This window comes from Bipolaris sorokiniana (genome assembly GCF_000338995.1).
Source record: "Bipolaris sorokiniana ND90Pr unplaced genomic scaffold COCSAscaffold_16, whole genome shotgun sequence".
Taxonomy (NCBI): Eukaryota; Fungi; Ascomycota; class Dothideomycetes; order Pleosporales; family Pleosporaceae; genus Bipolaris; species Bipolaris sorokiniana.
In genome coordinates, this window is record NW_006911910.1 from 868,813 (window position 1) to 896,189 (window position 27,377).

Consider the following 27,377-nt stretch of genomic DNA (forward strand, 5'->3'; position numbering starts at 1 on the left):
AGGCACTTGTCTACTCCGCTGCAATTAAACAAAAATAATGTAGATGATAGTAGTACACAACACTTTTTCAACTCACTCAGCAACCCAGCAGATTAGCCAGCTCCTCCGCAGTCAGGGTGCTCTTTCTTCTTCGCGGTCGTCCACCAACCCTGGTCTTGGTTGCAGCCCGAGGTGCGCGCTTGCCCGTATCCTCATTGATCGTTTCGCCGCTGTCGTCGGTCTTCTTGGTGGGGCTGGTAGCCTTCTCGACCTCGGCTGCAGTGGCCGCTTCCGAGGTGTCTCGCAGCTTGTCTTTTACAGTTAGCTTCGGCGACGGCTCCTCAGGGTGCGCCCGTGGACTTGATAGGCGTTTTCTAGTCTGCTCAAAATTGTTAGATGCATGGTCTGACTAAACAAGCGCTGCTCAGCGGCCGCATGACAAAAAGAAAACGACAAGAAAAGAAGACTATGTTGCCCATATTCATCATATGGTTCGCCAGCCTGTCATAACGTACGCTTCGGGGTGTGCGATCATCTCGACTTTTCCGCCTTGATGCCCGTTCTTCAGAAGTAGGTGGCTTGACTGCCGAGCTGGAGCGACTGGCCTTCTCCGCACCAACTAGGTCAATCCCAGACTCTTCTGCATTTTCATCTTCCATCTGACATGGCGTGTTGGGGATAGATGGAGAAAAGGCAACTTTTCGCGGCGATCGGCTCAGCGACTTGTTGCCATTGGACTCTCGTAGCGCTGCTGGAATGGGTTGCAGCTTGATCTTGAACATGTCGGCGCCGTTCTTCTTTGGCGCCATGTCATCTGCCTCCGGTGAAGGACGATGCTCGACTTCGCTTTGCTCGTCCTCGTGTTCTTGCGGGACATCTGTATCATCTACTTCCTCGTCGAAGACTGAACTGGCGGCTTCATCCTCATCCTCGTCTTCTTCTTCTCCTTCTTCTTCTTCTTCTTCTTCTTCCTCAATGATAGAGATGCCTTGCCTGTCAGATGTGTCAAGCCCTTGTCCAAATCCTAGGCCCATTCTAAGCTCCTCAAGATCGATGGTATCGCCATTGGTCATGCGCTTCCTCCAAGAGTCCATGAGCATAAAGGACTCGCGCAATCGGGCCTCCATCTTTTCCCAGCCTGCGCGAAGCCTGTGAATCTCTTCTTCGCGCAGCTCCACCTCTTCCACTGACACGAAGTTTGGATTCGTGAGCAGGTTCTTCAGATTGTCCAGCACCGTGTCCATGTCATCTGCCAAGGCTTCATAGTTGGTGGGTAGCGTGTGCAACATGCCTTGCCGTGTCCCCTCATCGTCGTCGTCGTTCTCGCCAAAGTCAGACCCCTCTTCTGAGTCGGCTCTTGCGTTTTGTTCCGACATGCCTTGCAGCTCCTTCAGCGTCAGAAGTGTGCTTCGTACAAGCCCAATAAGACTATCGTTCTCGTCGCTCAGGCTTTGACTCAAGTGTGTCAAGAATTCAGTCGTCTCCTGTTTTAGGCTATATTCGGGGTCGTCGACATTGGGTGCATCCTCGCGCACGCTGCTAGTAGCCCCACCCAAGCCCATGGTGCCTGGGTTGATTGTGATGCTCGCACCAACAAGACCTGTCTTGTTGCCCCTTTGCTGGCTTGTCAAATGGCTCTTTAACCTCACAATCTCCCTGTCGCGCTTCCGAACGTCGTTTGTGCAAGTTGTACGTACTTGATCCACGGTCGTCTTGAGTCGCTGCATCTCTGCACGCAACTTTCGTGCAGACGATTCGGCTGTGTGTAGAGCCTTGCGTGCCGACTGTTCCTGGGCCTGGGCAAGGGAGAGTTGCCGCGACAGGTCGTCATTGCGTGTATATTGCTTCTCAAGGGCGGCTGTCTGGCGCGTCGCATCCGCGCGCAGATTTCGCAGTGTCTCAGCGACGGACTCGCGATATTCTTGGTCGCGCTATGGAATTATTAGAAAATCCAGCTCGCAAGAGCTAAGGTCAACATACATCGCGCTTTAGTATTAGGTCGTGGATCAAATTGATAATCTGGGCCATGGTGGCTTCCTTCCCGCCCTCTCCCCTGGACGGGTGGGCAAACTCAATGGGCTTGCCATTGCGCAACAACCCCCGCGACAGCAGCAGGTTGTTGATGTATGTCGATGCAGTCTTGAGGTTATATGACTCCATGGCGGCGTTCGGTTGTCGGCGTCAGGCGTGGGCGTGGGCGTGGGCGTGGACGCGACGTTGCGGCGGCTTGCTCTCGTCCAATGTTTGTTTACCCTGCGTGCTGGGTTCTAGAAGGAGCAACGGAGCTACCGCGCCCGGGCCGTGCTTCACCCGAGACCCTGGTTCCCGTCCTGCTGCACCGGCTTGCAAACGACGTCGATGCTACTCGTATTCGATGTCCGTATATAGTGCCCGGCAGCCGATTCTCCACAACAATGCCATCGTTTCCCGACGTTTCTCTTCAGCCACTTCCGAACCCGCTTGTTGCACACAAGTCACGCCACTAATTATCTCCAATAATCAGTGAGCCCGTCTTGTCTACTCTAGTCATGTCAAGTCATGTCCTCCACAATATACGATATATACCATGTACTTGGCCTCGGCCTCGGCCAGAAAATTGCAATCGACCGCCAGATCGCAGTGATGGTGGGGTCTTCCGTCTCTTTTGTCCGTTGACACAGACTTTTCGATGTTTGTCTAGATTGCCACGCACGCCTCAATTCAGCCCCCGCGTCATCTCTATTGGCATTTTAGACTACAACAGCTAGGCTAAATTCCCGTTTCAGCTCGCGATAGAGACATCGAGACGACTTGCATCCAGTCTAATCCACTTTCTATTTCGCTTTCGGCAACTCTCTCGGACTTGGTTGCTGATCTTTCCTCAAAGCTGTCCTGTAGTCCTGTGTTTGATACGGAGGTTTCCACTTTTCAGAATACCCACATGTGTCGTATTCAAGCCACAGAATTCTCCATTCTCTTGAAATTATGTTATTTTTCAAGATTGAGACCGATTTTGATAGCCACATCTCGGCCTAATGTCGAGACTTGGAATCGACGTTATTTGATGTCCCTGTATATATTGGACACTTTCCTCCGGCTTTGCACAGAGACAGCAAGGCTTGTTTCTCATTTTGGCACTCCTCCATTTTAAACCTTCCAATTTTGTCCGCCATGGCCGGCCTCGTATCCCTAGTCAGTGCGTTGCTACTGGGTGCCCATACCGCTTACGGACTCCCCTCAGACGCAACTACTCAAGCCTGCAACGAGATAGCCAACTCTTTGCCCGGCAAAGTCCTGAGTCCAGGACTTCTCTCCGTGGAATACGCATATGAGACACAACAGTACTGGGCTACTAATCTTCGTGACATCAAACCAGCATGTATTGTACAGCCGAACTCTGCTCAGGATATTTCTATTGTCATCAAGACCCTGAACAAGTACCCGACAGTCCGCTTTGCTACTCGCAGTGGTGGTCATGACCCTAACAAAGACCATTCTACTGTGCAAGATGGTGTCCTCATCACCATGACCGACTTGGCTGGAGCAAGCTATGACGCACAGGAGGATCTAGCCTATGTCCGCCCCGGAGGGGAGTGGAATGACGTGATAGGTGATCTCGAACAAAGCGGGGTAGCCATTGCTGGTGGAAGACTTGGTATAGTCATATATGCGCTTTGGCAGAATATCCGCTTACTCAATACAGGTATCGTTGGTGTTGGTGGGCTACTGTTAGGGGGAGGTCTCTCCTTTCTCAGTGCTCAAGAAGGCCTTGCCGCGGATGTCAGTCGCCGACCGATGCTAGTTAGACATCATGCTGACAAGTGCTAGAACATTGTTGAATGGGAGACGATCATGGCTAATGGCTCCATTGTAAACATAAATGCCGCCAGACATCCAGACCTCGCGCAGGCCATGCGTGGTAGCAGCAACCAATTTGGCATTGTCACACAATTCAAAGCCAAAGTTCACCACATGGACGATGTATGGGGCGGATCCTGTGCATACGATGAGACCAAGGCAGACGAGCTCTATGCTGCGCTACATGAGTTCGTTGGTCATGGTGCCGAAGATCCTAAGGCTGCCATCATCTTCACTGATCTGGTACTTGGCGTTGGCACGAGGTCAAAACTCATATACTACTTTTATGACGGCCCCACGCCGCCTACGTCCGGTCCTTTCGCTCAGTTCTTCAACATCCTCAATTTGGCTTGCCTACCGAAGAGGCAGAAGTACTCCGAGCTAGTAAGCTCAATTATCTATGTCACTGTTACAGTCACGTGCTAACTACGTTTAGCTAAGGGCCAATGGTGAGCCTCTTCGCCTCTTGAATGCTCGTTCCTTCTTCCGCGTGAGTGTTCATCCGTCGTCCTCGTCAGCAAGAATCTAATCATACAACAGACCGCTACCATCCCATACATCGCCTCTCGCCCACAGATGTATAAGGAGATTAGTGAAAAGCTCGCCAAAACCACTGCCCTATTTCTGAATACGCCTCCTCTCGTCCGTGGTATTCAGTTCAGCGTTGACTTCCAGCCTCTTCCGTCTGTAATTGGCAAGAAATCAGCAGCCAAAGGCGGCAACGCTATGGGTCTTGGTGCTTCTGATCCTGACCGTATAGTCCTTATCTACCAAGGAGCTTGGAACTTGCCATCAGACGATGAAGCTGCTTTTAAAATTGCCAGAGAGGTTACGAGTTGGCTAGATGAGGTCGTGCCGCAGTGGATGGCAGAAGCAGGCATGCCCTTGGATACGTACCTGCCGCTCTTCGTAAACGATGCTATGTTTGACCAGCCTGTTTACCAAAGCTATCGGGATTATGCGAGGTTCAAAGCATTGCAGAAGAGCGTCGACCCTGACGGCTTGTTCAGTACGAGGACTGGCGGATTCAAGTACTGAGTTTATGTTTTACTCAGAATACTCTCGTTGAATAAGACGACTACGTAGAAGCTCCCATGTATTAATGTAATCGCTTTACTTCCTCAATGGCTTCTGTTTTCTTACTGTGGCTGGACCTGTCTAGGAAGGTGCTCTTGACATGGTGGGGGGTCGCTATGCTGTAAGCGGGGTAGTGTCCTTTTCTGACTCCTCATCGCAATTGCCTGATTATTCTAAAGCGACAGCAACCAGAAAGCAAAACTCCCTGCTCCCAATTTTCAAAACACCATATCAATTGTCATGGCCCAGGCTTCTGAAATACACAGCTACCAGCACGAAGATGCTTGGAACGTTGATTGGCTTCGTGTCGACGACGCCCACGAGCTGTACTATCAACAGTACGGCAAAAAGGATGGAAAACCCGGTATGTATTATAGCCAATCTCTACAAGACAACTTCACCACATCTATACTAAACCCATCCAGTAATCTACCTCCACGGTGGGCCCGGCGGAAACTGCTCCAAAAGCAACACAGTCTTCTTCAACCCATCTGAATACCACGTGATACTCCTCGACCAACGCGGCTGCGGGCAATCGCGCCCCAACGCCAGCACAACCGCCAACACAACCTGGGATCTCGTCTCAGACATCGAAGCCCTCCGCAAACACCTCTCTATCAGCAAATGGCACATGGTCTTCGGCGGCTCCTGGGGCTCCACCCTCGCCCTCGCCTACGCCCAAACGCACCCCGAAAGCGTCGGCAGCCTCGTCATCCGCGGCATCTTCACTGTCCGCGATCTCGAGCTCAAATGGACGAACCACCCGGGAGGCGCCAGCATGCTTTTCCCCGACCGCTGGGACGACTTTATCAATTTCCTCCCTGAGGAAGAGCGCCAAGACCATATTGCTAACTACCACAAGCGTCTCATGTCTTCTGACCCTGCAATCTCGCATCCCGCAGCCGCAGCCTGGAATACTTGGGAGATTTCCATAAGCACCTTGTATCCGGACCCCAATGCGATGAAGAAGCTCAAGGAGCCGGAGTATTTGCTTGCGCATGCAAGGATTGAGATTCATTATTTTACAAATAAGGCGTGGTTGGAGGATGGGCAGTTGTTAAAGAAGGAGAGTGTGGATCGCGTTAGGCGTATTCCGACGACAATTGTGCAGGGGAGGTACGATGTTGTTTGTCCCCCGATTACGGCGTGGGAGTTGCACAAGGAGTGGCCTGAGAGTAGGCTGTTTTTTATTGATGATGCAGGGCATAGTGTTATGGAGCCGGGGACGAGGAGGAAGTTGACGGAGGTTTGTGATGAGTATGCCAAGTTGGTGGTTTAGATGGAAGTTTTGGAGGTTGTAGAATTAAGAGACTCACCATTGTTCAATTTCAGAGCTTGGATTGATGAGTGAATAGTGTTTGCATTAGTGAAAGCATCTGAGTTGAAGTTAAAAAGAGCAAGAGGTTAGTGGAGTGGAGAAGATTCCAAACTGTTGTTAGGTTTTCCTTGTGGAGCTATCAGAAGCAAGGAGCTTAAGCTATGATTGGGTACAATTCACGACTTGGAGCAATGCAAAAACAGGCAGTTCCCGTAACCATATATGTATTCCACAAAAGTATTAACAGAAAGAGTGACTATGTATAAACAATCGAATACAGCAGGAGAAAAGAATCGCACTAGAGACGGTTCTTGCTGAAGAAAACCGCCTCTTTTTCCCGTCACAGCATGGTGGTCCAATGACCACTATCCATTATTCATATATCTTCCAGAACCAATATCTTCACTGCTAGTCACCAGGAGAGTGCCCTTCAGACGGCAGCTTCGATGAGGGGTAGACTACTCAATTAAGAGATTTATTTGGTCGAGAGACCGTCGTAGGAGTTGATGCAAATGTCAAGGGTGGCGCCAAGGTTGTTGGCCTCCCTCTGGAGGTCAGCAGCACGGGACTCGACGAGGTCGATGATGCCGAAAGCGATGGTCTGAAAGGTAGAGTTAGTGTAGTGCTTTGAGTTTCTAAGCGGGGACGGAGAAGCCGGATTCACTTACGTCGACAACGCCCTCGACCTGCCTGAGGACAGCTGCAACAGGCTGACCGATGAAGGGGATAGTGGTGAAGAGACCAGCCTTGCCGATGAGGATGTTCAAGAGAACTTGGTGGACGCGGACAAACTGGTTTTTTTGTTAGTTTTTGATCATTGTGAGGAGAGATGGCACTCACTTCGCGGAATGCGTCGAAGATGGCGTCAGCGTCGGCACCAGCCTTGACAGGCTGAGTGCCCTGCATCTGAGAGATGGCAGTAGTGGTAGTGGTGACGATGTCGGTGAAACCAGCGATGATCTGGGGGAATGGTCCCTGGCCAATGACGATGAGAGGTCCGTTGATGATGGTAATGGACTGAGCAGGTCCCTGGAGAGCCTGGCTCTTTGTAGTGAGCATCTTGATGTTATCGACAATCTGGGCAGGAGTGAGAGCTGCAGAGATGGGAGCAGCGAGAGCCAGAGCGGCAGTGAAGATGTTGCGGATGGCGACCATTCTTGCGGTTGTAAAAGAAGCTTTTGTTATTGAGCTTGGGTTGAGTGGTGAGAAGGTAGTAGTGAGGATTGTAGATGGAGCTGGATGATGAGTTGATTCTGTCGAGGACTGGAGGGCTTTTATACATCTGATGCTATCCAAGTGTCAGTGTAGACACTTGCTGTAGTTTACCACGATATCCAAGCACAAATGCCACTAGGCATGTCGATCTCCCACATGCATCTGTTGAGATGTCGATCGTAGCAACTCGTCGGTAGTCGGCGAGGCGGTGTCACTGGTGATAGGTGCCAAATCACCATGTGCATAGCGCCGTCAGTCCCGTGGCTGGGTTGATATTAACGTTTGTTCTTTGTAGCTTACTCCACATGGGTCACGCTTGATTGGACCGAAAGGAGATTTCTATGCTCTACTCTTTGTAGAAGCAGTAAAAGCACTTGAATCAAAACCACAAGTTTTATGATCATGAAGTTCCTTAGAGCTTATACTGACTTTCGTTACTCCGACCTTGAGCTCTCCAGAGGGCATTCTCCCCAGCGAAAACATATTTCATAGACATTTTGATCTTCACAGGGGCTGAAATAATTAGCACTAACACATGTTAGTATTCAGAATCTTGGTAACTCAGCTGCACAACTCAGCTGCACAACTCATCGCCGAGTACTCTTTGTGGATAGAAACTAGAGCACTGACATGAAGATCTTCGGACCCTTGCTCTCCCGCCCCTCGCGATTGCATCGTGCACCACTCATTGCCTAGCCCTGCGCATGTCGTCCTCGATTAGCGTCCGAATTAGCGATGTAACATGAAGATCTTGCCGGTTTTCCGCCATGCCAAATTGACACAGTACTGAATTCGGACCGAGCGCTACCACGCATGTGCATGTGTGCATTATAGCCTGTAGACGGCGTGCTCCCTCAAGTTGGCTAGACGGAACTGGGAATGTCACAAGGCACGTGCAGGGACACAGGGCTTGTATGTGGCTGTGGGTACGGGACGGGACGAGCCCCTCATCCTGTTGCTGCCGAACACCGTAACAGAAGCTCTCGGGTAAGATATTGCTATTGCAAAGACAGACAGGTACTGCTTTGATCAGTGGCTTATGATGCCGAAGACACTGTAGTATTATTCTGAGTCCTGAGGCGCAATGTAAACATGATTCAGGGTGCCTTGTGAAGCGGATGAGGCATTGTTCTATGTGGTACGCCAAGATCAATTGTCAGGAGTTAAGCAATTGCTTTTGGAGAAACCCAGGTGGATCGGATCGCACTGAGATCGCGGCTTGGCGATGTGGCTGGGCGGATCAGACGAGATCTACCGATGCGGCGAAATCGCATGCATATGCTATCGTGGCAGCGAGTCAACTTCCTGTCTGATCGTCATTTACCATGACACGTTTTCAGATGTGCTGAACGAATACGTACAAGCGGAAGAATATAGTACAGATTCGAGTGCAGACGGTTTCTAGTCCGTCAACAATCCTAGATGCGTCTCTCAGTATCTCTTCTTCGCCGCCGGTCGCGAGACGGCTACCTGCGGCCCCCCTTTTCCACAGTAGTGAGACCTTTTTGGGAACGCATGCTCACTGGTACACACGGAGCGAGCTACTGGCCCGCCAGGGTCTGCTCGACAGGGTCAGTTCGCGGCTGGCTCCCGCTCACTACGGCAATTAAAGGTGCCGCATGCCATGTTCTCACAAAAAGAAACTAAGACAACAAGAGTACCGCAGCTTTGCCCGGATAGGATGATGCGAAAGCCACTCGGCTTTGAACTAACAATAGTCAGCAGCGGATGCCGATAGCCAGTGATGCTCACATGCTGTGAAAACAAAACAAAATGAGTAATCGGAAGCATGCCGAGGGGCCCAAATCACATGTGGCTGAACAGCTAAGACGGAAACTGAATACGTCAAAGCTCCGTCGTCGAATCGGATTTATTCTTCTTGTAACATCCCGGTGGTGGCGACGGAACAACGGGATCCCGCTGAACTTTCAAAACATGTTGCACATGAAGGATAGAGTACTACCTGCGTAGCTTTGCAGAGTTAGGTGTAGATGCGGAGTTGGCGATGCACATGGAGATGCCGCCAGAGGCGTCAAATAAAGGCACGGAAGTCCGTTCCCGAAGCACACCGTCTTGCATATGAAGATTCTCTAACCTGCTTTGGGAAGTGTCCCATGTCATGGCTAGTTCGAACCCCGGGCCTGGGATCCGGTACTTTTTCCAGGAGCAAGATGCCAGCTGTGTTGCTTGGAGTAACTACAACTTTTTGGAGTTTTTCGCAATCTCCGGACAAGGCCTATGAATCCAGAAGAGCCTAGTTGTTGTGTTTGCTTGTTGCATTTAATGAGCGAGACACCATGGCGTCGACTGCTCGTTAGCCAAGCAAGCTATACGCGCCAGTCTGTGCGGGACATACCGATCACACTGTAGTCTAATATCGAAAGTGACTGTATCGAGATAGTACAGATTTGATTTATGTGACATTTGAATAATGATGTCATACTAGAATAGAGTTAATCTAACAAACTCTATGAGAGTAAAGTATTGGAGCTTTACGGACTGACATATCAGGATAAAAACACGATCAGTATTCGATCAGGCGCTGACTCAATTCCAGGATCGGTATCAACGCTAGCCACGAAGCATCTTGGGAATCATTGCGACGTACCTGGGTCGTCTTCCGGACCTCATTGATGCGCAGCTTGTGGGTGCAACAACTGTAGCACTGGAACGATTGCAGCTGGAACTTTCCAAATCTTGCATCTCGGCAGCCTTTTAGCGATATAGCACTGAGCCACGTGTTTGGGGCATTCAACTGAATGTCAGATAAAGTCGGCTCTTGTACAGCCAATCATCGCTAAGCTCAACCCTGGAAATAACATCAATAGCTTCGTTGCTATTTGCTCCACTACTTCTGCCTTCGACAGTTACATCCTTTTCTGTTTTAGTGTCCAAAGTGACAACGTTGCAGGTAGCGAAGGTATTACCCTCCCACCCACTTGGTCGCAATGAACTCGTCTCAACATTCCATTCAGACATCATTCACCACATTTGGTTTGCAAGGTAGGCCTGACGTACGCAATACACCTGGAAAGCGATATGTGCTTTAAATTCCAGCTGGCGCTCCGCGTATTTGCATTTTGTCTCCGAAGGTGCATCGGTCGACTCCATTACTATTGGACTAGTAAAACAAAGTATGATCCTCATGACGGCTTGTTTCTGCTGGCAGGTGTGAGGAGTAATGGTTGGAGTTATAACATAAACACTAGAAGGCTATCCTGGGTTACCGGTCCAGCTGCTGAGGTTGGGAACTGGTAGTGTAGCCAAGATCTGTCTCCCATATTTCTCATAGTGGATCTTACCGCGTGAAGATTGGAGCTGTTACCCTGATGCCACTTGGTAAAACGTCTTGCTCGGGTGGTTCCTCTAGGCATGATCTCTATTTCACTGTTGCGCATTTAGTCACGCCTGATGGCTTTGGACATTTTGAAAGGCTTTTGCGAGGGCTTAGCTAAATGATTAGCGCAGAAATTACCCTCATGAAACAGAGCTAACTTTGCTAAGTCCCCGCAAAGCCTTGAAAGTTGATTGTCATTCCTCCCCCTCAGCCTTTCGATGGTCGGAAAGGCTTACAGAATTGTAGCAGTTCTGACTAAAAGTTCTGTACTACGACAGTGACAAGACTGTCGACTTCGTTATTGATATTGCAGAGGTCCCGGTCGGGACCTGCTGGTGTCGTGCCTCAGAGATAGAGACCTACAAACATCACATCAGAATGAAAAGGTGAAAACCCAAACCAACACAATTGTGTCTGTCTTACCTGATCTAGTTACAGTAGAGAGATCTCGGTAGCATAAGCCATCTCATTAATCAGACGGTGCGCACGGGCCACCTGGCTGGATTACGTTGACGGCGGCCGCACAGCGTCTGAGGAGAAGAAATGGTTCGTGTTTTGATGGCACACGAACACGATTTTGGTGACAGCTGGCTTTTTCCTCCCTTATCATACATCTCCATTGCCACTATTAGATATTAGATAGCGCGATGCAAGGGGTGGATATTTACTATATAATAGGTATATTGTAGTGGGTTTTTTGTGGCATTTTTCTGTTAAAAAGGTCGATGTTGACATAAAAATGCTTAAAACAGAACATTTGCCTCTGCATTTCAAGAGGACACATTGCATGCAACGCGCATTATTGAGCACTTAGAAATATACAGACGTGATTATTTTTCTTATATTTTATGATGTAGGTTTGCCGTAGCATGCCATCTGTTGTAGTGGTGGAGTAATAAAGCACTATTTTGGTGAGAAATCGATTTTTTCGCTTTGCTCTTATTACTGCGGTACAAGGCAAAAATTTTGTGTTATGGGGACGCTAAAACGATTAGCAGGTTCTTCTTTGGATGACTCTGTAATTACCAGGCCGTTCTTAATAATCACGACTCTATAGAGTATAGATCGTACTCTTCATAGTATAGCTCTTACTCTCTACTCCGGCTTGTATCTCCCCCTTGCTAGCGGCCCACATACATGAATTTGGCCGACCACCACGGTAAAGTTAGAACCATGTTTCCTCAGACGCTACGCGGCAAGGCAATACGAAATTATGTCAGCAGATCTGTACGCACCATCTGACCAATGAGATAAAACATGAGCAGAGTTTGATAATGCTTAGTAATCTATTAGAGTCTAAAGCGGCGTCGTCACGAGTGGGGCAGGCATGCATGGTACATGTTAGTCTCCCGTTTTCCTCGTATCCCAATACGCGCACCCTCTCACCTACAACATCCTTTCTGCTTATTTACCCGCCAGATGTCATCCACGCAATCCAACACAGGATCCCCTTCTGCAAACGAAGGCGGCCATACCGCCAGGAAGACAACAAGACGATCGCACCGCAAATCGCGTGCTGGTTGTAACAATTGCAAGGCGCGCCGCATCAAGGTACGACAAGTCTGAGGCCTTGCACACCCTGAACAAGGCCAATAAGTTCTGCAGAAATAGAGCTTAGTAATTTGAGAAGCCGCAGATGGTCTACAGGAAGCATCCGGGATCTGGCCCCTTAACGCACTGGCTATCATAAGAAGAAGTTGTTAACACGAACGTTTGTAGTGCGACGAGACGAAACCAAGTTGTAGCAACTGTGAGCATCGAAAAGTGCGTTGCGATTTCACTCAACAATCAGCTTTCCCACCCAGGCATTGTGAAGCAAGCTGCCTCAATTCCATTCCTGGAGAGCTCTCTATATCTGAGATCGAGCTCACGTACCACTATGCAACATCAACCTGCTTCACCCTTTCAGCGTGGCCCACTGGAGGTGTCTCACGGCAAAACCAAATGGCTGAGATCGGATTCAAGAATCCATACGTTCTACACTTGATGCTTGCATTCGCAGCAGTGCATCTGGCACACTGCCGTCCGCATCGCAAGGAGGAATACACCGCAATAGCAAACCATCACTACGAGCGCGCTCTGGTTCTGGTTACACCACAGATTGCAAACCTAAATCCCGAGAACTCTGATGCAATATTGCTTGCCGAACAATTGATATGTTTAATCAGCTGGGGTCGAGGTCCGCAACCTGGGGAATACCTCGCCTTCGGACGAGATCAGAGATCAGATTGGTTGGTCATGTTCCGCGGCATTCGAGCAACCTCCTCAAACGTTCAATTTCTGCGATCTGACAGGACAAATGCATCTGCAGCAAACGGCATATTACCCCCGTTGCCAGCCCTAGAAGTACCCGAAGAATATGAGAAGCAGCTCGACAGCCTGATGGAGCTTGTGAAATCTATATCAAAGGATACACCTAGTTATAGGGACGATGTCGAGGCTGTCAATATCCTCCGAGAGATGTACGACAATCGGTATCGAAGTGGAGATAGTGAGTACCATGTGTCTTTTGGGTGGCTCTACCGTGTGACGGACGACTTTCTTGAGCGGCTGCAGCAGCGTGACCCCATCCCGATGATCATATATGCGTACTTCGTGGTCCTGGTCCGTATTTTAGAACAGTTTTGGTACATGCAGGGATGGACACATCATATCATGAGCGGGATCTGGGACTTGCTGCCTAGGGAGCACAGAGCTTGGTTGGAGTGGCCCATCAAGAGAATAGGTTGGGTGAAACCCTGAAAAGGCGAGATATAAGTTTAAAACTTATTTCCGAAACATATAGTTTTGAACATGTAACGACATTGTGAGCCACATCGTGTTCCATCCGATCCTCGCATTTGTGACTAAATAGACATACCAGGCCCTCGACTGCAGAACATCAAAGCTCTCACATTCAATCAAACATTGATGGCATTTGCGTAGTTATGTACATAGCTTCAAAACATGAATCATTTCTCCCATTATTAGGTACCATGATTTTTCTCAGAAACGGTCGGCCCCGACTTATCCATCCATGGAGAGTTCTATTTTGCAATAAAAACAACGATGCTATTGGGGTATAACACGAGAAGCACAGTGACAAACTTTGAAGCTAAATGGCTAATCTGAGCGAAATTTGGCACATGTATCCTTGTTTTGGAGTCTAGCTTTTGCGCGGTTGCGTTGGATGAAGAATCTCAAGCTCAAGAACCACGGGTGTAGTAGGGTGTGATAGACTTGGGGACGTCGTGCAGAGTCTTACTGTCTCATAAGATCTTCGTCTATTTATCCTATAAATCACTCAGCTCGCTTGATCTGTATCTTCTGGGATTGCTGTAACTCTTCTGGAATACTTATAGATATACATTTGTCCTTCTCCTGCGCTCGATAGCCTCCCCTTGTCCACTACCCCTATTTCCTGGCGTATTTGTTGAGCGGCATATGGCCATCATCGCTTTTCACAAAAGGCGAGCCGTCGACCTTCCGTATATATCTGAACAACCTGCCGGGATGTATGATTGCAAAGCACACGGTACTCGCCAGCAGAAGTGACGCGTCGAACACGTACATCATCCACTCCATCTTGAGGATCGGGCCATCGGGCCCTTGTGCAAATTCAATCAGGCGGAACAGACTCCGCACGATAATTAAGCCACTGACGGCGTACAAGGCCAAGAAATGCTTCTTCCAGTTCACATGCGGCCGTTCGGAGACACTGGAGGGGCTGCTGCGGAGCCTGGTATCTAGTACGACGGCCATGACGAGGAACAACCCAAACGCCACGAGTTGGATCGAAAGCCCAATCTTGACAATGGAAATTCCTTGCTTAGCTCCCTCCGGACCGCTCGCCTGCGCGGCCGAACCAGCCATCTGACACCCAAAACTCGCAATATCGATGACGATGTAGATTTTAGAAATCCACGTCGAGCGGATCAGACAGTATTCGTCTGCATCTAAATTCCGCGCCAGGCGGCCCAGCGTCATGTATACCGTTGCGGCGAGGAGAGGTGCGGAGCCCAGGATAAGCATCATTTGGATCAGGTAGGGTGTTCCGTTGCGAATGTTGTCGTGCGCCCAGGCGCGTCCATAGTAGCCGGCTGATTCGCCTGAAGAGCGTATTAGAAGCCTGAATGAATGGGGCTTTTTGATGATTTGTTTTGGTTACCTATGCATCCGAGGATGAAAGGGATGAAATACCAGCTCCGATATATGAACATAAGAACGATATGTGCTATAGCCATGATCCCGAACATGACCATGTATGCGTATCCAGCGCCAATTGAAGGGTTGTATGGAAAAAGATCAAAGTTTGCTTCTCCACGAGAAGCGAGGTGTACCAAAGCCATGTTGTTGCTGGGAATTTCCAATGAAGGCGGAAGTTGACAAAATAGAAACTGTAAGGAGGTTGTTTGGATCAAAAACGTAGCAATATGAAGAGAAATATAACTTTTATTTTGCTTGGAAATTTGTTCGAATTTATAGTAGAATTAGCCATAGTGTTAAGGTCTCGTATGTTCGACGTATTCGTATTCTAAGAGCGTTACTTACCCCTGCAAGTGTTGCTGGGCGATCACACAATGCACTGACCACTAGTACGTAGTATGAGGCTGAGTTTCGATCATTTTGTAGTAGTGTACCAGACGGGGCAAATGCTTAGAACGGCTTAATACCTACTCTACTCTACTAATATGCCGGTGCACACTGTTATAAGTAACTCCAGTCAAAACCATCGTCCAAACTCTGTTATAAGAGCAGGACATCCTGTATAGTAAATAAAGCATCCCAACTAATACTTTTCAATCCTTCTAATAAGTACTTTTCTCTAGATTTCATTAACCCTCTATACCGCTGCTATCGCCGTCGTGCAATCGAAGGTAAAATGTGGAATCGTCTCCTCCGTAGCAAGACTCATGGCTCGATACTATCTACATCCGTTCACTATCTAGATATAGTAAAGATAAAGGATATAAAAAAAGAAAGCACCGAGTGTCGGCATCGGCATCGGCATCGGCTACGTTCCTTTCTTTCATTGCTTTGATCCTTTTTATTTCGTTTTAAAGCAAAAACAGGGGAAGGGACGGGAATATATATATGTGTGTGTGGAGGGGTTGAACCAATTTTTAGTTATTTCTACAAATATGTACATACATCCATGAACTTGGTTATGCCGGACCTTGACCTCGTTGAAGAGGCAATGTTTTTCCATAAAAAAAAGGACAGAGAAGGGGATGTTCTAGACCAAATTGATCGACATACTATCATGGTCGTCATGGTCATCATCTTCGCCGTCGTCATCGTCGCTTCAAACACACCTCTCTCTCGCTCATGCTGCCCGTCCCCGATACTGCACCTTGACATATCTCTTTCTCTTTCTTCCTACACCCATGCGTGCAATGCGTCAATCTCTCTCCCAAAAATGAAATACTGGTAAATGCCTTTTTCCACTTCGCCTCCGCGCGTCTTAAGTACTCTCCGAATCCAAGTGTTTATTTGGTAATATCGCCACCCCAAACACTCTTCGCAATCTCAACATTAAGTCTAACCTTAGCCCATTGCTCCTCCTCCGTCAAATCGTTACCCTCAGCAGTCGAACTGAATCCACACTGGTGGCTTACACACAGCTGGTCAAGACCCTTTGGCGTAATCTTGGCGGCCTCGTGCAACCTCTTAATGATCTCGTCCTTGTCGTCGAGTGTGTTCTTCTTGCTCGACATGACTCCCAGGACGACGACCTTGTGCTCGGGGAGGTGACGCAGGGGGCTAAAGTCGCCGGAGCGTGCGTCGTCGTACTCGAGGAAGTAGGCATCGACGTTGAGTTCTTTGAAGAGGACTTCGGCGACGGGCTCGTAGCCACCGGAGGCGAACCACTTGGAACGGTAGTTACCACGGCAGAGATGGATGCCAATCTTCATGTCGGCAGGCCTCTTCTCAATGGCCTTGTTGATGAGCTCGGCGTACTTGCGCGGCAGGGTGCTGAGATCCTCGTTACGCTCGGTTTCGGCAGCCTTGCGCATGTCTGGGTCGCACAGGTAGGCAAGATTTGTGTCGTCGAGTTGGACGAAGCGGCAGCCGGCCTTGTAGAGGGAGTCGAGCTCCTCCTGGTAGACGCGTGCGAGGTCGTCAAAGAAGACGTCGAGGTCGGGGTAGGCGGAGATGTCGATGGAGGCACGGCCACCACGGAAGTGCACCATTGTGGGTGAAGGAATGCAAACCTTTGTTGTGGCCTTGCTGCCATTGTTCTTGATGGCCTGCTCAAGGAACTGAAAGTCCTCAACCTGGATAGCTTTGGGGTGGCCGAGCTTGCCAGTTACGATGAGGGTTGGCGGGGAGAAACCGTCCTTGTGCCTGATGTTTCCAACCTGGCCCTTTTCCTCGATACCAGCGACGTTCTTGAGGAAGTCGAGGTGAAAGTATGCGCGGCGGAACTCGCCATCAGTGACGGAAAGCAGGCCGTTGTCTATTTGCTGCTTTGCAACCTGGGCAATGTGCTCGTCTTCAACCTTGCGAAGCTCCTCGGCAGTGATTTCGCCATTGGCGGCTTTTGTGCGCGCCTCGAGGACGGCCTTGGGGCGAAGGAAGGAGCCGACATGGTCAGCGCGGTATACACCGGTGGGAAGAGGCATGGTGATTGATGTTTTGGTAGAGAGCGTGGTGTAGTGAAAAGAAAAAGGCGGGATTGCTGGGAATTTAAGTCAGACGGATTACAAGTAGCGAAAATTTGGTGAGTGTCTCTTCCGCCTTACTGCAGCATGCACCCATTGCTAACACGAAACCATGAAGCTACCCCACCACGGCAGTTGTTAGAGCCAGGCTAGGACATGGATTCCTGGCACCCAGCAAAAGCCCTCGCAACAATGACACTCCAAGTTGTAGCCGCCCGATTCCAGAAACAGCTCACTGGGCATGCGAGATTGGCGCAAAAGTCGCCCTCATACACATACCCAAACCAGCGTTTCTGTTCAATGGTGAATGCAGTGAGTTGGGATCGTCGGTTCATGCGGCTCATCTATGGTTGGCGGGCAACATGACGTTTGGTGGGGTACATACAGACCCTGCCTTTCTAGCCCACCATGCCCCTTACTGCTAGTCTTTTACGGCTGGCACATGGGTCACATGCTTCCGGGGTAAGAATGTATCCATATGTACATGGCAAATATGCTATTACAATTGGATATATTGACACACGGACGAAGAGGTAAGATTGCTACAGCAGTTCAGTCCCGCTCTATGCAGCCTTCACCAGCTTTGCTTCCAAGAGTTCGCCAAACTGCCCCTCCCATAAGCCATCTTCTTCATCGTCACTCTCCATCAGCAACGCATCAGCCGCGTTGTAGACTCGATTGCCTTTACCGTCAAACTTCTTCTCCTTCTTGACCAGGTCGCGCGCTGCAATCCTCAATTGGATTGTCCCTGCGCCAGGCCCTGAGTCCCCTTCATGCTCTACAGTCGCCGTCTTGAACCCACTAATTTCAGGCGTGACAGTGATAGGGTTAACAGTAAAGAATTTGCATGCAATGACCGCACCCTTCTTCATGTCCGCTGCCGTAAGATCAGGCAAAGTACTCATGTCCTCGGGTAGTGCCGCCAAATCGATCTGCGCGGCTGTCGCAAGGTCCTGTTGAAGCTGATCTTCAATGGCGGCATCTATAATCTCCGACTCATTGTTGGCCGCAGGAGCATCGTCATAGTCCAGAATGATATTCTCTTCCTCATCTTCCTCCTGTACTGCATATTTCTGTTGTGGTGCATGACTCTGCTTCTTCTTCTGTTTCTTCTTAGCCGCCTTCTCCCGCATCGCCTTACTAGCAGGATCCCAGTGCTGCTCAAATGGAAACGGCGGAGCACTAAGCTCAAACTCCTCATCCCAACACTCAAAAGCAGACACGTTGATACGCGACTTCCAGAAATCAGGGTCTGATGCCCCTTCAAGTTCCGCGACTTCATCCACGGCTGCTTTGTTTCCTCCCTTTCTAGCCACTGGTGCTGCTTGTCGAGCAAGTATCCGACCAATAGCAGCCGTATCTGGCCGTAGCCTTCTCGAAGCAGCTACTTTCTCAGCGGGGGCTTCATCTACTGGTATTGTCTGCGGTTGCACAAAGTCAACTGATGGCACAGGACTAGACAATGTGTCTCCAAGCCTTGCCATTAGCTCTTTTTTTCTTTTTTCCAGTTGTAAGGCATCTTCATCTCCCATTCCTGCCGAACCCTCTTCTTCATCCAAGCGTTTCCTTTTGCCCTGAGATCTAGAAAAGGGTTGTGCGCTGGTAGAATTTTCTTCTTCTCTAGGCTGGCCAAAATTTCCTTCCTCATAGTTCTTCAGGTCGCTCAGACCCGCACCCTCAGGGAGCAAACCAGATGCTATCAGACGACGAAGACGATTTACTCTAGTGCGTCGGGAGTTTCGGACCTTTGTAGCTTTGAGTCCCTGGCCTGGAGGAACGTGCTTTGTTGCTGTAGTCTTGCGGCCGTCCTTGGACGATAAAACGTCAGGGGGAGCGCTTGCATCGCTGTCATCGGAGTCAGAGCCGGAGTCGGAGTTACTTGTCGTATCTGAATCTGACCCTGAATCTGACGTGTCTGATGCGCTCGACGAACTGCCGGGCTTGGCTGCCGAGCCCGAGTCTGAATCTGAGTCGTCTTCTGAATCTTCGGCAGAAGAGGCGGATTCATCGCCATCTCCTGGCACAAAGTCGTCGTCTTCCTCACTGTCATCCGATTCATCAATCTCTGGCTCCTGGAAGTGTACTGTCTTGGACTCTCTCCCAGACTTGTTCACACCACTCCTAGAGACTGTATGACCATTCAAAAGTGGGAGAGGCTCCTCTTCTTCTTCGGTTTCTTCACCGTGTTCCATAAGCAAAGCTGTGGCTTCTGGCTCTGGCTCTGGCTCTGGCTCTGCTTCTCCGTCGTCGAGTCGGCGTCGCTTGCGTGGGGGTATGCGAACGGGGGGTCGGTTTGGTTGTCGCAAGTAGGGTCGACCGAAAGGAATGCCATCGACAAGGTGTTGACCTCCGTCAGATATCTGGTCACGGCCAGTGAGGGTACGCGCGCGTATTTCGGCTGTCATGAGCGGTCGGATGCTATAGTTGAGTCGTCAGCATACAACAGCACAGTTACTATGATGTTACGTACGAAACATGATCGTCTTCCTTGAGCGCATTGATGACAGGCATAAAGTGAAGGCACTCGAAGCCGCCCACCTCAACGACATAGTGCTCCAGGCCCCAATGCTCAGCCTCTAGCGGAATGATGTGGTTAACATCTTCGAGCAAACGCGTAATGGTGTATGCCTGTGTACTGTTGGTGTCGGGAACGCTCCAGAGGATGTTGGCAGCGGGCAGGCCGTTCCTCTGCACCGTCAATCGAAGCCTCATCTCGGCACGTCAAGATGCATGTGGTTTGCGACAAGCCCAAGTCATCTGCATCGCGAACTTTTGGACATGGCGCCGCGGCCAATGACGATCTATGCGCGTATTACTAGTATGATTTGGTACTAGCGTGTTTCTGCCGGTCGATCTTTCACAGTGACATTCCTCCCGCATGACGCAATCGTATGCATCTTACCTGATCTAAGACGATTCATACTCTTGTTCTCTCCTTTCCTATCACTCCCACTTCAATTCAAATATAGTTTGGACAACAACAAGAACTCACAATGCCAGTTGGTAAACCAATCAATACCCTCAAGGGCTCCTGGAAGCGTCTCTTGAACGACGAGCGATTGCGCCGCTCTTCTCAAGTACTTTCAGTTGTCGATTCAAATGTCTGCATCTTTGGTGGTGAGGTGAAGCCTCGGGAGCCCATAGATGACAAGGTCGATGTGGTTCCCCTCAAGTCCAGTATGCCCCTCATCTGAACTGGCCATCAAGGTACATGGCTAAAATGGGAACAGATGCAACAAACGTGGACACAAAATCTACTTCGTCAGCACCCAGCCCAAGAGTAGGAAGCGCATCAGCCGTTCTCAATGGCAAAATGCACTTGTTTTCTGGACGCGGCGGTATCGACATGGCACCCATAGAGGAACAAGGCGCAGTGTGGTGCTACGATCCCGCAAGCTCGTCATGGACAAAGATCACTCCAGCCGATTCATCAGCGCCCTATCCACCAGCACGCAGCTATCATTGCTCCACTAGTGATGGTAAAGAGACTTTCTTTCTCCATGCCGGATGTCCCGCAAAGGGGCGCCTCTCCGACCTGTGGATGTTCAACACCAACAACCGTACATGGACACAAGCACCAGATGCGCCCGGCTCTCAGCGTGGAGGCGCTTCAATTGCCTACCATGATGGCAAACTGTACAGAATGAATGGTTTTGACGGGAACACTGAACAAGGTGGTAGCATCGACGTATTCGACATTGCTAATAGCACGTGGTTCACTGATACCTTTGAAGCTGATGGCTACAACGGACCTCAGGCCCGCAGTGTCTGTGTTCTACTACCAGTCCGACTCGCTCACAAGGACAAGCTTCTCACGCTCTTTGGCGAACACGACCCTTCGTCACTGGGCCATGCTGGAGCAGGCAAGATGCTGAGTGATGTTTGGATCTATGATATCAGCGAGAAATGGTGGACGCAGCTTCAACCTGAAGGCACTGACGGTGTACCTGATCCACGTGGATGGTTTGATGCTGATGTTGTCAAGGCTGAGAGTGGTAACGATAGTATCGTCATTCATGGTGGACTAGGTGAGAACAATGAACGACTGACGGATCTGTGGCAACTTGTATTTTAACCTATATGGCCCGAAATAGGGATTACGGATTCTAAAAAAAACCTCAATTAGAACCCGTTCTGTTTCATATTTATGAGGCTCTGCATGATCGTTTACACATTCAACATTGTCCATTGAGGATGTAGTCGTAGTTTCTACTAACAAGATACTGATTCTACACACAGTCAGATAGAAATTGATGTAACTGCTTAATCCATTAATATAGAAGTATGCAGTATTATCGCACTTGGATAAGAGAATATTGATTTGGTTAACGGTCAGTCCTCTTAGTGCTTGTATTCAATCAGCAGTCAAGATAACAAACAATCTTGTATTTAGCAGCATGTATACCTATCAAGCCGAGCGGAAGCATATTCAACGTTATATAAACTTACCTGAATGATCCTTTGATTCGAGATGAATCTATATGACCGCGTCAGAAGTTGCTTGACTGCGAAATCATTTTGGTCACATTGAGGCTGGGATACGCATGTCTTTCTTCCTGTGGAGATTTTGTTGTTTGAATCAATTAGACATCCGTCTTGTTTCTCCTGTTACTTATCACTATAGCCATTCTTGCTTGTATTAACCTTTCACCTTGCACTTTAGACACTGCACAATACGCTCGTGGTACAAAAGTCATTATCTCAGGTGCGACAACAGATACCGAATCACGGCAAAACTTGAGCAATTTCATACAAGAGACCTCCAATATCATCGATTTACATTGAAAAATCCCAAAGACGGCAATAATTCCACATCCATCACGGGAACGTCAAGCTCGTACAAGACCACACCCCCGCACTTGCCATCCGTCCCGACTTGCCGTGTCATTGCTTCCCCGCACAACCATGCCGAGAATTAACATAAAAACATCTGGCGAATATCGCGAAATACTTCATGCTCCAAATCATGAGCCATTGATTGAATAACAACTAATCCCTCATCACTAACTTGTTGGAGCAGCGAAAATGCATTTGTCGGTTCTTGCGGGTGCAGCAGTTGTTGCGCTCATAGCACGCATCTTATTTCCGTTTCTGAAAACATTCTTCTCGCCGCTACGCAACATACCGGGCCCATTTGCTGCCAGGTTCACTGATCTTTGGTATCTGTGGCGAGTCCAAAAAGGTAGGTTTGAGTGGGACAATATCGAGTTGCATCGAAGATACGGTAAGCCGTGCCCTTCTATCATATGTGATTGAACCACCTTCTCCAAACCAGATGTATACCAGAGATGATCACTCACATTCTAACTGCAGGCGAGGTTGTCCGTTATGGACCAAACCGGTACTCCTTCTCTTCACTGTCTGCGCAAAAATCTATCTACAGTCACGGCTCGAAGTTCCCAAAATCTTCGTGGTACGCAGCGTGGAGTAACCCAGACCCATCGCAATGGTCTCTCTTTACAGACGACTCGATCCGACGCCATAGCGAGAATCGCCGACAGTACCAAAGCACCTACAGCATGTCCTCGCTCGTCACCTACGAGCCATATGTGGACGAGTGCGCGGACCTCTTTAGCCAGCGTCTTGGAGAACTTGCCAGTGCGGGCGCATACGCAGACATGGGACATTGGCTACAATGCTATGCATTCGATGTCATTGGATTGATAACGTACTCCAAAAGATTAGGGTTCCTAGACAGAGGCGAGGATATTGGTGGCGTAATGGCGGCTTTGGAAGACCATTTGCAATATGCAACTTTTATTGGAATCTTTTCGTGGCTACACAAATACCTCTTTCACATTCGCAATTGGTTGGCTGGCCCGACAGGAACAGGGCGAGCATATGTGGCGAAGTTTACTCAAGATCGCATTGCAGAGCATCAGACGGAGCAGACAAAGGGGATACCAGTGGATGGAGCAGAGAAAGGGAAAACGAGCATGGACTTTTTGACGAAGTTCTTTACGAAGAATGCTGACGCTCCCGAGTCCTTTACCATGTACCATGTCGCCTCAGGGTGCGTGTCGAATATGGTGGCTGGCTCGGATACCACGGCCGTTATCCTCTCTGCTATTCTCTATTACCTGCTTAAGAACCCTTGCACGCTTGAGACACTGCGGCACGAGGTTGATGAGCGTCAGCGACAAGGCCAAAGCAGTCACTATATCACATTCAAGGAGAGCCAAGAGATGCCCTATCTCCAGGCGGTGATGAAGGAGGCACTGAGAATGCATCCTGCCACTGGCCTCCCACTGGAACGTGTAGTGCCAGCTGGTGGAGCAGAGATATCCAATGTGTTCTTTCCTGAAGGCGTAAGTTGCCACGCTGACGTAAAATGATCAGCTCGAAAGATGTATGGATACGGCTACTGATAAACCTATGTTAGACTATTGTCGGAATCAACTCCTGGGTTGCTCATCGCGATGGCACCATCTTTGGTCCAGATGCACACCAATTTAGACCAGAGCGTTGGCTTGTTGGCGATAAAGAGAGGCTTGCTATCATGGAGCGAAATTGGATGCCGGTATGTCATGGATTCGTCATCCATCTATTTGATCGACTATTGCCTCAATTCGCGCATCGCCACCTTCGCGTGCAGCCTTCTATCCTGCCCAATCTTGTACCTTGGGCGTCATTTACTGACTAAAATACGTGCTTGCGCAGTTTGGCCTCGGAGCAAGAACCTGCATAGGAAGACACATATCGTTTCTGGAAATTTCCAAGTTAATCCCCATGCTCGTTCGCGACTTTGACTTTACACTGGCTAGCCACCTGCAAGCGGCTGATCAGGAGTGGGAGACGACAAACCACTGGTTCGTCAAGCCGCGCGACTTCCAGGTCAAGGTTGCGGCTAGACGGCACAATCAGCAGTGATTGACATGGGATAGTGGAAGAAGCGGTAGGACAACGCAACACCGCATTCGTCACGGATAGTCAAGTTTCCGAATCGCACATCATGCCAATTGCGCATAGTAATCGATCTTGACCCCCAAAGTTTTTTTCCTCAAAGAAAAAAAGTGCCTTGCCATTACCCTCAACAAAGAGTAGACCTAACAGTAATTGTGGACACCGCTTCGGCAGCTAGTCCTTCCGATTGCGCGATTTCACACCATACACAAACAGGAGAGAACATTAGCATCATAGATAACAGCGCTTCCTTCGGTGTTTATTTTTTGTTGGATTCACCCTAAAAACCTAATCGCAGAGTCGTTCGTGTAACAATCTGCACGAAGGATTTCTAGATAACGTCTGCATGAGCTTTGCGTTCCCGTTGTATGCATGCATAAAATCCTTGTGCATATCGTATGTTAGCCCCCCCCGTTCAGACCGCATACACGGTATTATCAGTAAAGCAACATATTGTTAGAAACACCGACATAATCACTTTTACCGCCTTGCCAATCAAGCATTCTCCAAGGCCCAGGCAGCCAGGTGGAGGTGGGACATGGCGGCCTAGGAAAAGCAAAAACAGCAAATGGTAAGGGATAAGGGAGGAAAGGGAGCCAGCAAACTGGCGCGGCGATTTTTCATGTGCTTTTGCTTGTTTTTTTTTCTTGATGGGGCACGCCAAATGGGGCCCGGGTTCTGGGGTTCGTGTTTTTAGGGCAGATTTTGTGTTTTTATCTTCCCGTCCAACAAGTGGTTTGTAAGGAAACACGTTGGCGGTAACTACTTACTACCTGCGTTGCCAATTTATCGATTTCTCACTGGCACCATGCAGTTCTTTGATACAACGTTTGCTAGGGGGTTGTTGGGTTCAACCACCAAGCGAGCGAGGAGGGTGGTGGTAAGGGAGGGGTTGCAACACATGTACGCCAAGGTGTTATGGTACGATTAATATTTGCCATGACGCGCATACTTGTAATTTGATTGCGGCGGCCTTGTGGTAATTGAAGGGTGTGTGCCGGTGCTGCGCAGTGGTGCTGTTCCACAACGTATCACTAGTTTGCGATAGCGATGTTAGGCGTCACCATGACTGACTTACTGGTTGACGGGCGCCCTTACACATGCATGACACACCGTCGCGCGCTCACCCCTTTTGTATCGTCTTTTGTGGCGTATTAGTCTGTCGTCTGCCGAAGGGGGCGCGACAAGTGGATTGAAGGGGGCTCGTCAGATTAGGAAAACCATAAAAAACAAAAAAAAACACCAGGAATTTGCTGGTACACTAATCAGGGCGCTGAAACGGCCATGACGAAGATGCCATCTCCCTATTATTTTTGTCTCCCTTCAGGTCCTGTAATAACCAGATGCACAATAAACGCCACTTTTTACCCGCTTAAAAAGAAAACTACAAACGCAGTGCCGGATGAAACAGGTACCCGGCCGGGGGGTGTAGGTGAGGCGGGCAAAAACAAACAGCGAAGTCGGTACTTCGAACAAGCAAAACAGATGCGCAAATCCGACACGATGCCGACTGATGCTGTGGGGTTCTAAAAACAAAAAGGAATCCTCACGCCGCATCGTATCCCGTATGAAGCAAAACAAGGAAACAAAAGCAAGCCATCCGCAATCCCGCTTCCGAAGAAGCAGAGAAAACAAAAAACTGTCCGGTTGAAACGGCCCACCCACCACCACCACCACCACAACTATCACACATGCACACGCTCTGCACTCATCCCACAATGCCCCCTGTTACTGCAGTCGGAACCCTGTCCGTCTGGCCCGCTTAACCACCTCCCTTGTCTTTCTTAACTGCCCTCTACCCTGTCCTGTCCCTCTCCCCACGCTACCAACACCATCCTAACCCAATACCCTTTACCCCCCCGTCCGCTGCCGCGACTCATCTGCGTTTCGACTACCGGATTCGTATTTGCGTGCGAGCTTCCACTCGTGCAGCCGCCTTGTTCGCGAGCTGAACACAAAAAAAACAGGTAAAGCGTGGAAAGTTATGAAGGTGCTGCCGCGTTCCGAGATAACAGCAGAGATAAAAACGAAGAATACGAACGATAGGATAGCGCCAATACTTACGGCCGATACGGCCGAGCTGGCTAGCTGGCTGGTCTGGATGGTTGCTGGCTAGGCTAGCTAGATACACTTTGACAAAGGGGAGCACCGCGGATGGCGATTGGTGTTTTTTTTTTCCGCCAAATAGCGGCTGTTGAGCTTGAGCTTGTATGCGAGGCGCAAAAGAGCCTACGCATGTAAAGTAGATGAGTGTTTATTTGACTACACACGGGGAAAGAATACATAGAAGAGATGTATCTCGGCTAAGGAAAAAAAAGGGTATGGAGTGCGAAATCGGGCGGCGTGTGCGTGAGAGCGCGCGAGCGCCATACATTGGTCAAGTTCGCGAACAACGCCACACCGCTGCGTGCGTGCAATTTCCAGATGGATTTGTTCGTAAAAAGATTTGGGATTTTTGAAGGATTGGCGAGCGCGTGGCTCGGGAGGGGCGGACGGGGCGGGCGAAGGATTGTGCGGGTGGGGTGTGTGGGTGGGCAAGGAAAATAGAGCGCATTAGAGCGAGATAACGCACATGGGGAGTGGGAGCGAGGTTTGGTAGGAAGGGCAAGGGCTAACTAGCCATGTGCTGCCCTTGCGATGCGGTGGGGACAAAGCAGTGGATTCTAGTGGATGCGGGCGGAAGGGCCAACATGCTTGATTTGGATGGTTTATCGGTTTCGCACTCGGAAGAGGGCATGTAGGCGAGGGTGCCATGCGGAATTGGGCGAATCAAGGATACGTACATTGGCTGAATTGAGAAGACGCACAAGCGAGCAAGGTGCGCGCTTTTGGTATGAGTCCCGAAGTGCCCTTCTAGACGTGGCATGGAAGCCTATTTTTCTAATCAGATGAGAACAGGATGAAGATAGGAGAACCTTTGCTTCTTTTGTAAAACTTTGGGTGTGGCGTTCACAACTGTTCCCAAGGTCTTTTGCAGAATCCACAATGCAATGCCGGCACTTCAGACGAGCCGAGGTGGATCATGCGATTATACAAGGCCACTACTGTAAGCCTGTTGCCAGCAGCA

The 27,377-nt window shown here is 49.5% G+C and overlaps 12 protein-coding genes across 12 annotated transcripts; 5 read left to right on the forward strand and 7 right to left on the reverse strand.

Moving 5' to 3' along the window:
* Positions 1-76: 76 nt before the first annotated feature.
* On the reverse strand, positions 77-2,139 carry COCSADRAFT_175619 (uncharacterized protein; the record flags this gene model as incomplete). The annotated part of the gene is made up of 3 exons (XM_007706564.1): positions 77-358; positions 495-1,910; positions 1,960-2,139. The coding sequence occupies 3 exons, from the start codon at positions 2,137-2,139 to the stop codon at positions 77-79; spliced, it is 1,878 nt and encodes a 625-aa protein (XP_007704754.1).
* Positions 2,140-2,928: 789 nt separating this feature from the next.
* COCSADRAFT_253955 (uncharacterized protein) lies at positions 2,929-4,940 on the forward strand. The gene is made up of 5 exons (XM_007706565.1): positions 2,929-3,613; positions 3,662-3,738; positions 3,787-4,200; positions 4,253-4,306; positions 4,357-4,940. The coding sequence occupies exons 1-5, from the start codon at positions 3,130-3,132 to the stop codon at positions 4,852-4,854; spliced, it is 1,527 nt and encodes a 508-aa protein (XP_007704755.1). The 5' UTR covers positions 2,929-3,129; the 3' UTR covers positions 4,855-4,940.
* A 193-nt stretch (positions 4,941-5,133) lies between these two features.
* On the forward strand, positions 5,134-6,172 carry COCSADRAFT_164648 (uncharacterized protein; the record flags this gene model as incomplete). Its single annotated transcript, XM_007706566.1, has 2 exons — positions 5,134-5,257; positions 5,319-6,172. 2 exons carry the CDS (start codon positions 5,134-5,136, stop codon positions 6,170-6,172), a joined length of 978 nt encoding a protein of 325 aa, XP_007704756.1.
* A 514-nt stretch (positions 6,173-6,686) lies between these two features.
* On the reverse strand, positions 6,687-7,366 carry COCSADRAFT_30546 (uncharacterized protein; the record flags this gene model as incomplete). Its single annotated transcript, XM_007706268.1, has 3 exons — positions 6,687-6,812; positions 6,880-7,002; positions 7,052-7,366. 3 exons carry the CDS (start codon positions 7,364-7,366, stop codon positions 6,687-6,689), a joined length of 564 nt encoding a protein of 187 aa, XP_007704458.1.
* A 2,019-nt stretch (positions 7,367-9,385) lies between these two features.
* Positions 9,386-10,405, reverse strand: COCSADRAFT_30547 (uncharacterized protein; the record flags this gene model as incomplete). The annotated part of the gene is made up of 4 exons (XM_007706269.1): positions 9,386-9,567; positions 9,783-9,813; positions 10,035-10,181; positions 10,235-10,405. The coding sequence occupies 4 exons, from the start codon at positions 10,403-10,405 to the stop codon at positions 9,386-9,388; spliced, it is 531 nt and encodes a 176-aa protein (XP_007704459.1).
* A 1,960-nt stretch (positions 10,406-12,365) lies between these two features.
* Positions 12,366-13,574, forward strand: COCSADRAFT_40941 (uncharacterized protein). Its single transcript, XM_007706333.1, has one exon. The coding sequence runs from the start codon at positions 12,708-12,710 to the stop codon at positions 13,503-13,505; it is 798 nt and encodes a 265-aa protein (XP_007704523.1). The 5' UTR covers positions 12,366-12,707; the 3' UTR covers positions 13,506-13,574.
* A 582-nt stretch (positions 13,575-14,156) lies between these two features.
* On the reverse strand, positions 14,157-15,150 carry COCSADRAFT_347420 (uncharacterized protein; the record flags this gene model as incomplete). Its single annotated transcript, XM_007706567.1, has 2 exons — positions 14,911-15,150; positions 14,157-14,851 (listed from the first exon to the last, which is right to left on the reverse strand). Exons 1-2 carry the CDS (start codon positions 15,089-15,091, stop codon positions 14,157-14,159), a joined length of 876 nt encoding a protein of 291 aa, XP_007704757.1. The 5' UTR covers positions 15,092-15,150.
* A 692-nt stretch (positions 15,151-15,842) lies between these two features.
* Positions 15,843-17,463, reverse strand: COCSADRAFT_40942 (uncharacterized protein). Its single transcript, XM_007706334.1, has one exon. The coding sequence runs from the start codon at positions 17,366-17,368 to the stop codon at positions 16,232-16,234; it is 1,137 nt and encodes a 378-aa protein (XP_007704524.1). The 5' UTR covers positions 17,369-17,463; the 3' UTR covers positions 15,843-16,231.
* A 418-nt stretch (positions 17,464-17,881) lies between these two features.
* Positions 17,882-20,149, reverse strand: COCSADRAFT_127343 (uncharacterized protein). The gene is made up of 2 exons (XM_007706568.1): positions 19,878-20,149; positions 17,882-19,825 (listed from the first exon to the last, which is right to left on the reverse strand). The coding sequence occupies exons 1-2, from the start codon at positions 20,117-20,119 to the stop codon at positions 17,971-17,973; spliced, it is 2,097 nt and encodes a 698-aa protein (XP_007704758.1). The 5' UTR covers positions 20,120-20,149; the 3' UTR covers positions 17,882-17,970.
* Positions 20,150-20,290: 141 nt separating this feature from the next.
* On the forward strand, positions 20,291-21,696 carry COCSADRAFT_40944 (uncharacterized protein). Its single transcript, XM_007706335.1, has 2 exons — positions 20,291-20,584; positions 20,638-21,696. The coding sequence occupies exons 1-2, from the start codon at positions 20,401-20,403 to the stop codon at positions 21,480-21,482; spliced, it is 1,029 nt and encodes a 342-aa protein (XP_007704525.1). The 5' UTR covers positions 20,291-20,400; the 3' UTR covers positions 21,483-21,696.
* A 681-nt stretch (positions 21,697-22,377) lies between these two features.
* On the forward strand, positions 22,378-24,590 carry COCSADRAFT_127348 (uncharacterized protein). The gene is made up of 4 exons (XM_007706569.1): positions 22,378-22,631; positions 22,721-23,715; positions 23,790-23,927; positions 24,068-24,590. Exons 1-4 carry the CDS (start codon positions 22,433-22,435, stop codon positions 24,275-24,277), a joined length of 1,542 nt encoding a protein of 513 aa, XP_007704759.1. The 5' UTR covers positions 22,378-22,432; the 3' UTR covers positions 24,278-24,590.
* Positions 24,591-26,806: 2,216 nt separating this feature from the next.
* Positions 26,807-27,172, reverse strand: COCSADRAFT_254143 (uncharacterized protein). Its single transcript, XM_007706570.1, has one exon. It carries the CDS (start codon positions 27,062-27,064, stop codon positions 26,864-26,866), a length of 201 nt encoding a protein of 66 aa, XP_007704760.1. The 5' UTR covers positions 27,065-27,172; the 3' UTR covers positions 26,807-26,863.
* Between the last annotated feature and the right edge of the window lie 205 nt (positions 27,173-27,377).